General features: G+C 39.3%; 1 protein-coding gene across 11 annotated transcripts in view; it reads left to right on the forward strand.

Annotated features, from left to right (window-relative positions):
* Window positions 1-10,871, forward strand: part of col13a1 (collagen, type XIII, alpha 1) — an 81,348-nt gene extending 70,477 nt beyond the window's left edge. For 9 of the 11 annotated variants that reach the window (XM_030772959.1, XM_030772960.1, XM_030772961.1 and 6 more), the window contains 11 exons: window positions 224-295; window positions 448-492; window positions 864-914; window positions 1,243-1,269; window positions 1,428-1,514; window positions 3,816-3,869; window positions 4,095-4,148; window positions 5,255-5,290; window positions 8,493-8,579; window positions 10,323-10,361; window positions 10,838-10,871. In XM_030772959.1, the coding sequence (XP_030628819.1) occupies window positions 224-295; window positions 448-492; window positions 864-914; window positions 1,243-1,269; window positions 1,428-1,514; window positions 3,816-3,869; window positions 4,095-4,148; window positions 5,255-5,290; window positions 8,493-8,579; window positions 10,323-10,361; window positions 10,838-10,840 (555 nt within the window). In that variant the 3' untranslated portion in view covers window positions 10,841-10,871. The remainder of the gene's footprint in view (window positions 1-223; window positions 296-447; window positions 493-863; window positions 915-1,242; window positions 1,270-1,427; window positions 1,515-3,815; window positions 3,870-4,094; window positions 4,149-5,254; window positions 5,291-8,492; window positions 8,580-10,322; window positions 10,362-10,837) is intronic. The other 2 variants (XM_030772968.1, XM_030772969.1) reach the window with 1 other exon arrangement.
* Window positions 10,872-12,402: the final 1,531 nt, after the last annotated feature.

The following is a 12,402-nucleotide window of genomic DNA, read 5'->3' on the forward strand; positions in this document are numbered from 1 at the left end:
GACTGCATTCGTTAATTAAAAAAAAAAATCTTAAACTGAGACTGCTTTCAATTTAGGATCTTACAACTGTCTTAAACAAAAATGCAACACATTTTGGAACTTAAACGGATTCTGGACTGTCCCAATTTTGTTTTTGTTTTTTTAAGAATAATTACCCAGATTCAACTTGCCGACAGTATTAAACCAGTAACTTCTATCTCCCTATTCCTCCCCTGCTCTGTAGGGTTTAGATGGCCCTACTGGTGAAAAGGGGGACACAGGCCCCCCAGGTCCTATTGGATTACCAGGCTCAATGGTACGCAATGGTGCCCCTCAGGTTAAAGGCTGTCATTGATGCTTAGACATCAGATGACACCACAGAGAATCGATCTGCAATGAATGTTAAAGTGTTTTGTTGCCTGCAGTAATAATACTATTTGAACTATTTATTTTCAAATGAAAATGTAGGGTCAGAAAGGTGAACCAGGCGAGAAGGGTGAAAAATCAGATCTGGTAAATACTCTTTGCTATCATTTGACTCTTTTTTTTTTGTCCTTGAATATAGTACGTTAGATTTTGAGGACCTACGATTTTGAGATCCATGTGATGCATGTGCAGATGAACACTCAATCATCTTTACATTTTGAGTACTTAACTCCAAACTCTGGTATACATAATGTCCCTCACACTTTGCCTTAGCGCTAGAACACTTATAATGAGAATTATGCTAAACATGAGCTCTGGAAGCCACTCAATGAAGTATGCATTAAGTTTTATAGTCTGATGTCACCAGTGTGATTGGAACTATATTATCATGTGACCATCTGGTGATAATAAACAGGAACTGTTTATTACATCGGTGTGTAATTGTCTGTTGGTTTTAGGTGTATGGGCCTCCAGGACCTCCAGGACCCCAGGGGCCAGTAGGGCCAATGGTGAGAACAAAGTTGGGCTTTACTCCATATAAGCCTTAGGTTTCACTGAATTTAAGTAACTCTACACTGTCCTGAGCAGGACAGAGCAATGACAGAGCAGTAGATTGTAATGAGTGGGCAGTTAATTGCTGTTCTGGCCTCAAGCAAAGAACTGAAAAGCCATTACTTTATGAATCCCGCACAAAATTAAACTGAAGATTACTATGTTAAATGGACTTTCTGGAGATTTTTTTTAGGCATTATGTGTAAATCAGTTATACCGTAAGAGGTTGTTCCATTGTATTCTACATTCACATCTAACTCTGTTTTTCCTCTCCACACTCTACAGGGACCTCCTGGACTGTCAGGGTCAAAGGTAAAGATCAAATTAGGCACAATTTGTAAAATCATATGATTTTACCACTGTCTAACACTAAATGCAATCATCTGTTGTTATAGAATGAACTTAGAGTACATAAATTTGAGCGTGGGAGAGATCCAGAGTTGCGGTTTGTTTCTTGTTGTCTGTGTTAGGGAGAACCAGGGGTGGGTGTCAAAGGAGAAAAAGGAGCATCTGGCCAGAAGGGAGATAAAGGAGACAGGGGCCATCTTGGACTTCCTGTAAGTACTCACCTCAGTTCCTCGGGTGGCTCTTAATAAAAGTCTCCCTGTGTTAACCCAGATGTGCCGCTTCAGTTTGACGTGTCTTAGCTTTCGGTCTTAGTGTTCCGCTTCGTGTGATATGCTTTAGCTTAAAACGCGTGCCGTGTGACTTTAGTGTGCGTCTTACGGATATTTCATGTCTCGTGTGTCAGTGTGAGTCTGGATGGTCAGACAGTAGTGTTAACAGTAGTAATAATCGTCTGTGTGACTTCTCAGTAGCATTGTATTTTAGACACGATAAAACACATGAATCTCCTTCCATAACATATAAGTAACGCATCACAATAAGTGATAAACTGAATGGTATTATTGTTTTATGTGAAATAAGACTCGATGACTCATTCCAATGTAAAAATCTGTAATGTATGTGTTCACATGGCAGACTCTGGTAGTGTGAGATGGCATGTCATAGGTTACTGGTTTATCATGGGTCTTTTTCCTGTTGTCTGGTGTTGTGTATCTCTTTGATGGCAAAGCCATTGATAAAAATGTTTAAGTCACATCATCAATGGCACAGTAACTCCTTTTGTGCTGCTATGGAAACTTACACGACCTTGAAAGCGTTTAATATTTATTTAATGGTGTAATCATCAAACTATTAAGATCAAACAACTCCTGGAATAAACAGAGTTGAATTAATCGACTATGTGATTTTGAAATGAAGTATTTTTAGGAGAGTACCCAATTAGAAACCTCAAAAGCTGCCAATTAAGTCCTTTTTTTCTTTCTTTTTTTCTTTTTATTACTGTCCCTAGTGAGAGTGAGTTGTTTGTCTGCACAGTGCCGGTCCAAAAATTAAGTGCATTTTAAATGTAGAGAGAGTGAAAAAGCACACAGACAAAGTGACAAACAACAGAGCAAAGGAGTTACTGATGTTTTCTCACATTACAACTACACCATTATCACCCCTTCACCAAAATTGGTTTTGTTTTGTTTTTTTTGGGCTGGGGGGGGGGGTGTTTGTGTGTATGTGTGTGTGTGTGTGTGTGTGTGTGTGGTGTGTCTCTGTCACACGAATCACCGCTTCACTCACTCCCTCCCTTCCTCCTCTCCACCTCCCACCCTTCCACACCATCCATCTCTCCTCCTCTCTGTAACTTTTTACACACTGTCCAGGGGGCTCATGGTTTAGACGGCAGGCCTGGTCCAGTGGTGAGTGGCGCAAGACCCGTTCCCTTCATCCCTCCGGTGCCCCCCTCCTCCTCCTCCTCCTCCTCTCATCTCTCCCCCCCACCCCGCCCCCGCCTGCTTGTCTGCCTGTCTGTCTGCGCAGTTATCTGTCTGTCTGCCTGTCAAGTCTCTTGTGCTTGTGTCTCTGTCTCTCTTGTGTTGTTGATGAAATAAAAGGGCTCTGTTTAGACACTCTGTGAGGCTGTATTGGCATGAAGATGGCTATGAGGTGATTCTTCTCTTGAGTCTGTTTGGCTGTAGCTCACAGCAGTTTTAAAAAAACAGTTCTTTCATTTATTTCTCTACCTGTCAGCTTTCAGCTGTCCAGTTGAGGATATGGGCAAAGGCTGTGGAAACACTGACTGTCTTTTTTCCACATCTCTCTCTGTCTCTCACTCTTTTTCTCTCTCACAAACACACACTCACACCCTCTCTCTCTCTTTATCCTTCTGTCTTTCTTTTTCTTTGCATTGCAAGAAAAAAACTTATTTCATGATATAAATGAATCATTTTTATAAAAATCTTATGCCTCTGCAAATCCTCAAGTGATCTGTTTAACTGGGCCCCAGAATACCATGTGCGAAACAGCTTTGACCTTTGACCTTTTGTTGCCATACCAGGAAAGCATGCTGGGATGCAAATGCATGTTACTATGGTTACAGTATGGCATACCATACACGTGGCTGAGAAGCGAAATTGCAAAAAGAAAAAAAAAACAGACATTCTAACCCCTTGTGTTGAATCCTATCGAAGACAAGGAAGGAAAAATTCAAGATGGATTCATGTATTTACTTGTGTGGTCATGTATTCTGCCTTAGATCAACAATCTTGTCAGTTGAGAATTTTTCTTTATTTCTTCCATGATTCTAAGGCTAGATATTCGCTGATTAGCATAGCTCTTAGCTTCATTTTGTTTGAACCATTGAAAAAATGAAAGAAAAAAAAAACCCCTCTGAAATCAAGGAACAAGCTTGTTGATCTATTGGTACTTAACAAGGTTCTCTCCCTCTCCAATTCCTGAGTCCAAAATCTCTTTCTATCTCCCCTTCGAGGATTACTGATGGTTTTTGTTTCCTTTTGAATTTAAAGGGTCTGATAGGACCAGCTGGTGTACCTGGCCCAGCAGGACCAAAAGGAGAAAGGGTTAGGTCACAGTTTTTTATGGGTTTTTGTGTGTGTGCGTGTGCGCGCGTGTGTGTGTGTGTGGCTTTGAACTATGTGCCTTTAACTGTAGTTTTAATGGACGAGTAAAGCGCAGAGCACTTCAGAATTGGATATTTCTGTATATTTGGATTTCCCCTAACGTGTTTCTCGAAAGTTTCATTTTCATGCCTGTGATTTGACGCATTTCTCGTTTTACTGGTGCAGGGGGAGAAAGGAGATATGGGGGCACCAGGACCAATTGGGCCTCAAGGCATCCCTGTAAGTACTGCGCTATAGTCTGTCATAACCTAATGCATTCAATGGACCATCATAGCCTCTGTGGTTTACATGGCATGTGAGACTGGTAGGACAGAAGATATTGATCTGGGGGTGTCACGATATACAGGTATTGACAATAACGGTATTATTTAAAATATGACATTGATACCATGTTAATAATACACATACGATAATATCGTAAACTTGAGGTGCATTTCCGCGAGAAAATGCCAATGTGATTGCGTCACAGCATCATCTTAACTGCAGAAAATGCTGGATCTGTCACCAGATGAAGTGTAGTCACAGAGCAAAAGACCATTTAATCCACGTATCGAGTGCCAGTGTGTGCAATCCCTCGTCGTAGCACTACAGACCTGAAGCTTTCCCCATTCGTTTTCAATGGGAAAAGAAGCATTTAAAAACGGTAATTTAAAAAGAAGAAAAAACAAATGAACAGATCAAACAAACGGCAGTTAACAATCATAATACTTAAAAACGAGAGCAAATATTCCTATTATAAGCTCTGTACCCTTTGCAAAGAACTAGTGACTCTCAGCCACAGGTAGCAATGTGCTGGCTACGTGAGGCTGTTTACCCAGCAGATCATGAGCTTTGCTGACAATCGTCAGGCTATGTACATTCAGCAAGCACATTAAATACTAAACATTTGTATTGTTAAAAACCGAACCACATTAAAAGAGTTCAGTTACATTGGTTTAACAGTACATTACATCACCTCGTGTTGCTGCTTGCCTGATGCTACAGTGTTCCCACGGACCTCTTACCGCTGGAATGGGTTCGATATTGTGAAAACTGCAAGCTCCCTACAAGTGATTTTGTTTCAGTTGACATTGTATTGATGACAGATGTTAGGCCTTGGGGATCTTTTATTTATTTTGTTTATCAGTTCATCTCGTAAATAATAGCATTATTATTATTATTTTGTTTACATTTTCTAGAGATATCGCGATAATATCGTTATTGTGATTTCTTTTGGCCACGATAATTGTGTAGTGAAAATCTGATATTGTGACAGCCCGATGTTGATCCATTCATAGCATTTTCATAAATAATCTTTTTTTTTCCTTTTTTTTTTTTTGAAAAAGGGTTTAGTAGGACCACCAGGATTTAAAGGAAATCGGGTAAGAAAACATACTGTTTCGCGTTTGATTGAAAGCTTTCCTGGAGTACAGTGTTATTGTTTTTCACAAGATGACAATAACATGCATTCAGTATCCAACAGAGGACTCTGAATCCACAGTGATGCTGCTCTCTTTTTTTTTAAAGTATAAAAAACAAACGCTGTTGGAAATATTAGTAAATGAAGCCAGTCGTCTGGAGTACATCCTACTTTCGGGGCCTTTCTGACCTAGCCGGCTCTTTTACCTGTTTATTTATCTGTAGTTTTGAGCAGACATTTGGGGATTCAGAGAAATTGTGTGAAAGCTACTGAATGAATTGAAAATAGAAATATGATTAATACACTTAAAGATTGTAGATTTGGTGGCTATATTTTGTTACTCCAGAGGAAATGCTCTTCGTAAGCATGCAAAATAATTTGGTGTTGCAGAAAGAGGGGGGTTTTTGGGGGTTTAGTTTATCTGCTATGAATATCCTTTCGTTTTGCAGTGGCTTTTTCTCAAACATATAAAAATGTTATGCATGTGCAAATAAACAAGAGACAAAAACTAGATTTTATGCAGGACTGTGCATTGTATGTGCAGTTCTCAAACTGATAGCTACAAGCTTTTAAATATGTATAATGAAAAGAGTTACTTCAGATTGTAAGACTTCAGATTGTATCTACTTTTAATTTGGTCGTTTCAATTTCAAGATCACTCAAAACACATGTAAAAAAAGTACTTTGAGACTTTTATGCCACAGTTTAGTTTAGCAACTGTTTTGAAACATGACCATCTTTCAGTATTGTCTTTGCTACTATCTTGTCACCCTATTCCTTTACCATATGTAGTCTATAAGGCTAAAGCATCTTGCAAAATGTGGAGTTGTGATAGAAAAGTATATTTCAGCTGTATTTCTGTCCTGTATTCTGTATTTCTGTCTTTCCTCCATCCTTTCCTAAGTAGACAGGTGTTTCTTCCTATTAACACTTAATAGCCTGATTTAGTATCTGAATGCCTCCCTCCTGTTGAAAGTAAGATATGTCAGTGGTCCTCCCAGCACCCTGAAAATCTGCAACAGCATTTGGAAAAATTTAGCTCATCGTCAATACACTTTCCTCAAATCGAGACTAAAGATCAACAAACTTGAGGAAAAGTTTTAATGAAAAATTTGGACAATAACAGAACTTTAATGTTAGAAGGCCATAAACTTTCTTTCAGAATGCTTGAATTTATGGACGGTACAATCTTGCCAAATATGATACCTTGCATATAACATCCATATAAACACAGGTGCTAGAGAGTAGATGATTATGAAATTACTTTTATGAGACAGATGTTCTTTAGTTTACATTGCGTGCGGAGTTCGGTTCGAGGTGCTGCGGATGACCTTTTAGAGCACAGTTCTGTTTTTACTCTTGTCCTCCTTTTTTGTCTTCCTCTCTCTTTTTTTTTCCACAGGTCTTCCTATCCCCTTTTCCTCCCCTGCACTCTGGCCTGTGTCCCGTGGCTCTTTTTTTTGCCGGGGGCGGGCCATCCTCTCTGTCCCTCTCTCACTCCCTGGCCTCCTCCTGCACCTCCTGCATTCTAATGTCATAGTCTGGGTTAATACTCCTCTTTTATTTTCCTCCTTCTCCTCTCCTTCACTGACCTTCCCACCAAGCCTGCCTTTAATCTCCTCCACTCCAGCTAGTGTGCAGCCTTCTCACTCAAGATTTATTCATGCACATACATTTAAAGAGTGGCAAAAGAAGTGGCAATTTGAATGTAGAGAAACACACCATAGAACCGTGTTTCCGTATCTTGTCCTTGGACATCCCATAACACTGTACATTTTTAATACGTTTCTATGTTCTAACACACCTGATTCAACCTGGAGGCTAATACTGAAGCCCTGGATGAGATGAGCCAGATGTGTTAGAACAAGGAGAGACCTGATGTGCAGAGATGTGGGGTGTCCCAGAGGAAGACTGGAAAACACTGCCATAGAACCCAGCTGTTCACCTGAAGCGCTTGTTTTAAAACCCTGGTTCCAGTGCCATGTGTATAATTTGTGTCATGGTGCTAAACAGTCAGAAGCTATGCTTAAATCTCATTAGCATCAGAGAAATGCTGCTTTCGCAGGTCAGTCAGGGTTTTAATACAAGCTCTTCATGATGTTGTTAAATTAGTGATCACTCCACGCTCTCGGGGAAGCCACTCTTTTGAACTCTTTAAGTGGGTGTCCCAATCTCGAAGTTGTTCCATTGTGAGAGCTGCTCACTAGATGGGACTTATGATTCCTCCAATTCCAATTCCTCAAAGTAATGACGTCACGGTTTCATTTAGTCAATGTCCTTGGTGAGCAGACCTGTAAAAGTAAAGCTAGGTCAGGCTGTTTTATGTAGTATGTAGTATGTTTTTGTATAAAAAAGTCATTTGCTTAAGATCATCATTGAGTTACTGAGTGTTTCTCTAATGGTTGCTTTGTATCTAAATTCTCTGCATTGATGGTTCAGTTACTGCTCTTAGAACTTTTATTATTAGAGTTATTAGAACATTTGTTTCAGTCAATAAGGTGACATAGCTGCTAGATACTGTATTTCTTTTTCAGCCTCTCAAACAACATTTTAGCATTTTTAATATCATCCATACAGGTTTTTTCACCTCAGTATTCTGAATTATTTAAACTGATCTTCTCATAAACAGTCTTTATGATAAATGATCAGGGATAATTTGTGAGAGTTTGTTTTGCTCTGAGCAGTACAATGAAACAGTTTAATTGGTCACTCGCATGACTGTGATCAGCCTGTTGAAAAAAAAAATAATTAAAAAACAAAAAAACTTTCCCGTTGCTGTACCATATACACAATCAGTAAACTACTGACATTGCTTTAGGTTCCACAGTAAGTGCAGTAATTCACAATGTGAGGACATTTCAATGTAATACAAAATATTGGAACTGAATGAAGAAAAGAAAATCAACCTGCTCACCAACAGCACTGACGTAAATCCCTGTCCCTTAACCTCTTCCACTTACCCCCCTTAAATGTTTTATTATTACTTTCTTCTATTCTGAACAAAAGAAAAGCATATTTACGCTTTCCTAAACCACTTAGAGGATAAATTAGGTCAAAAGTGTAAAAAAAAAATAAAAAGAAATAATAATAATATTTTTTTTCCTGACTTAAGCACACCAGGAGGACTAAAGTCTGTATTTTTGTGAATGCGCTGTTATTTGCAGGGGGAGAGGGGCAAGAGAGGCAACAGGGGGCCGAAAGGGGATAAGGGAGACCAAGGAGCCCCAGGATTAGATGCCCCTTGTCCGTTGGTACGTCCTTCGTTCAGTGTACTGCCAGAGCGAGGCAAGAGGAGGGAACTGCTTTTTGGGACAGCGCAGTCCTCAAAGGCCATGTCCCTTAACGTCCCCTTGTCTCGTTCTCAGTCAACCTAATAAACCCCATAGACCCTCTGGTCCATCTGGTCAAATGTATTAGGAGAAAAGGTTCAGTTTGGAAAACTACTCTATTCCAGACTCCCGTTCATCTATGCAGTCATTCATTCAGACATTCCTGAAAATGGATATAGTGGTTGGGAACTGTACATCATAAAACGTGACCTGGGACCAGCGATCTGTGTGGGGGATTTTCTCTTGCAGGAAAAGACTTATGGGAGTATGGCTCTTTACTGCGTCCAGAGAGAACCATTCACTTAGCTTTAGGCAAGCTTATCTTTATTCGTTCTGCCAAAACGTCTTCTCAAACACATATGAAAATCCTACGGAGGCTGTATCCTCCTGGACCCGATGAGCCTTCTCCTGTCAGTCCCAGGTTGGACCTGCATGTTCTGGTCCGGTCTGGTCTGGTCTGGTCAGATCTCAGGGAGAACCGGCTCTCCCCCTCCCCCTCTCCGACCCCAGCGAGGAAGAGGGGTTGCAGGTGTAAGAGCTAGTCTTTGATGCAGTTGATTTTATGAACAGGGTTTCCGAGGCTTTAAGGGGGAGAAAGGTGAACCAGGTTTGCCAGGCCTGGATGGGTTGGATGCCCCCTGCCCTGTGGTATGGTGTTCTCTCTCCCTTCCCTTCTGTGGCATGCACTGGCTTCCTTAACCGCTCACCTAAAGTGCCATAGAAACTTTAGGGGAATCTTTAAATACTCTAGTATTCTTTTTTGAAGTGTGCTGCTCTGTAACATTTCAAGGCTGTTTGGCTGAATCTTTTGCACTTATTTCTGTTTTTAACTATAGTTACTGAATATCCTGTCCTTTAATTTTCATATTAAAACTTAAGAAAATTTCTAAACAATACATAACAATACTGCATGACCTAAGATGGGAATCTCGTATTTCATATACTTGTAGTCAAGTTGAAAACTGAAAAACAGGGACATGTCTCGTTTGTTAACCACATGAACTGTCCAACATTTGTCTCAGATAATTTTTCATGTCATTGCATAAGATCTTACGTGATTAGTCATCTCAGTCAAATATGATTAAATTGGTTGCTTGACACTAACTATTAATATAGGTCTCTTGGAATTAACATAGAATACACTCTATTAAGTATTTCTATTCATAATCTTTGTAATCTGTTCCTTGAATGCCTTCAAATGACTCTACTCTTAGACCTTTTCTGACTCTGTGTCCACATGCCTAACTAACATCAGACTGGTGTCCCCTGAAAATGCAAGACTCAGATCAACTGGCAATGGCTAAGAAAACCAATTTACGAAAAATAACAAATGTTTCATTAGCTTGTATTGATTCCTGTTGAAATGAATAAATGAGGGCATTGCATGATCCTGCTTGACACTTGTGCACAGACACATGCACACACACACACACACACACACACACACACACACACACAGGCACACACACGCACACATACACACACACACACACACACACACTCACAAGTATGCCTGGCTGAAATGTGATGAGAAATTGTGCAGTTGAAGTGCATAAATGCCATATTTTATATTAATGTATGAGATGAGATCAGATAGCTCTCGTGTCCATTGTTATTATCACTGGCAGCGTGAGATTCTCACTCCAACTGTTCTCTTTCCCTCAGGGCGAGGATGGTCTACCAGTATCAGGCTGCTGGAATAAAGTAAGTCCTCACTTAACAGTGCTGTGGATTTGAAGTGATAGTTGTCAGCCCTCATACATATAACTAATCCACTAAATGATGTAATGAAACCATATGTTTGATATGGAGGTATAGATTATGTTTAGATATGCATGGTTGTTATTTTTTTAACATTTCTCGACGAATATGATATCAGAATAACTGGAGAACACATCTTAGTCATGGATAGTGGTATCTGGTGAACATTGAGAAAGGAGTCTATGTTCTCCTATTGATGTATATATCAATACATAAATATATTGGTAACATTAATTAATGCTCTCGCTAGTCCTATAACAGTTCATGTTTTGTTTTTAATGTAAAATTCAGCATAACAAAATACTCTGTTAGCTTCAGTCCCTCAGTCAGAAGGGAAAAGAAACAAAAGAAAAGTGCTATACCTCCATGACCACTTGCATGATATCTAACCTGTGTTCTCTTTGCCTCTTGTTTTGCAGTGACGTTAATTCCGGAATGCTCTGTTTGTTTGTACATAGAATATTTATTTTTGTACTTTTGTTTTTTTTGTTTTGTTTTAGCTTTTTTTTTTTTCCTCTGTTATATTAATAAAAAAAAAAAACAAAACAGAAAATCAAGGAAAAAAAAAATTCTGACAGGATATTTGTACAGATTTTTTTATTTTTATTACCGGTAATATTGATTATGTAATGGATTTTATACCTATGCATTATTTCCAAAAAATGTTTTGATTACGGAAGAAATATACTGTGGCAGCATATGCATGATATTTGTGCACTATGTTAATGGATAAATGCCTATTAACTTATTGTATCACGGTGTTTTGATGTGTTGCAACAGAGACCATGCTGCACTGAAGTGTGGGGCTGGAATTATGAAGTGGTGGCTTTTACCCTAAAAAAAAAAAAAAAAAAAAAACCCTCCTTTTAGAGTTTAAATGGGATGAAAAAGAAAAACACGTGGCCCTCAGAGGCATCACTGTAATTGCTCACGGTTCCACGCTATAAGTAAACATTTTGAATCTCTGAGAGGGTTTTTGGACAGAATGTTCAGATGTAGCTGTTAAGAGGTCACTGTGTCCACCAAAGCGTTAAACAGTGCAGTATTTCAAAGAAGCATAGAGTAGCTGCTTGGTCATTGGCTGGAGCAGACAGACCTCTCTCTCTCTCTCTCTCTCTCTCTCTCTCTTTCTCTCTCTGTCTTTCTTTCTTTCTTTCTTTCTTTCTTTCTTTCTTTCTTTCTTTCTCTCTCTCTCTTTCTCTCTCTGTCTTTCTTTCTCTTTCTCTCTTTCTCTCTCTCTCTTTCTCTCTCTCTCTCTCTCTCTTTTCTCTCTCTCTATTTCTCTCTCTCTGTTTCTTTCTCTGTCTTTCTTTCTCTCTCTCTCTCTCTCTCTCTCTTTCTCTCTCTCTCTCTCTCTCTCGATGCAGTGGCCTTTTATGCTTTATTAATCTTTGGGGGGGTTTTTGTGTTGTTTTTTTTGTTTTTTGTTTTTCTTTTAGTCAAGTCATTTACTCTCTCGGCTTTGTATGCAAACATGCTTTTTTTGGGGGGGGAGGGGGGTAAATGTTCAAAGCCGTCTTTAGAAGAAGAAGAAGAAGGTGGCGTTTCAGAGTCATATTTCACGCTATATTAAGTCTTAATCATATTACGCGTGAAGTTTTTCATTAATTTATCATACATACTGCTGCTCTCTGTCAAGCAAGCCGCTGCCGAATTTGCCATTGTGCCTCTTAGAGCCCAGTGTACCTCAAAGATCCAAATGAAGAAACTTAGTCGGGTTCCAGGCGACCTGACGCCCCGGCTTGTCACGTTTAGAGTTTTCATTCACAGTATATTGTCAGGATCACACAAGTGTGGTGGATCCCTAGCTAATGTTTTATGTTTTATGTTTGTCTGTTTGTTTGTTTGTTTGAACTGTTTTTATTTTTTGAAATAACTGTTAAACCAGTGTTGAAGAAAAAAAAAAGAAAAATGTCTCGTGTGGATTGTTCTGGATTGCTGCTGCTGCTGCTGCTTACCATGAAAGAAAAATAAGGAAGCTTTG

Source organism: Chanos chanos, chromosome 4, assembly GCF_902362185.1.
Source record: "Chanos chanos chromosome 4, fChaCha1.1, whole genome shotgun sequence".
In the NCBI taxonomy this organism is placed as follows: Eukaryota; Metazoa; Chordata; class Actinopteri; order Gonorynchiformes; family Chanidae; genus Chanos; species Chanos chanos.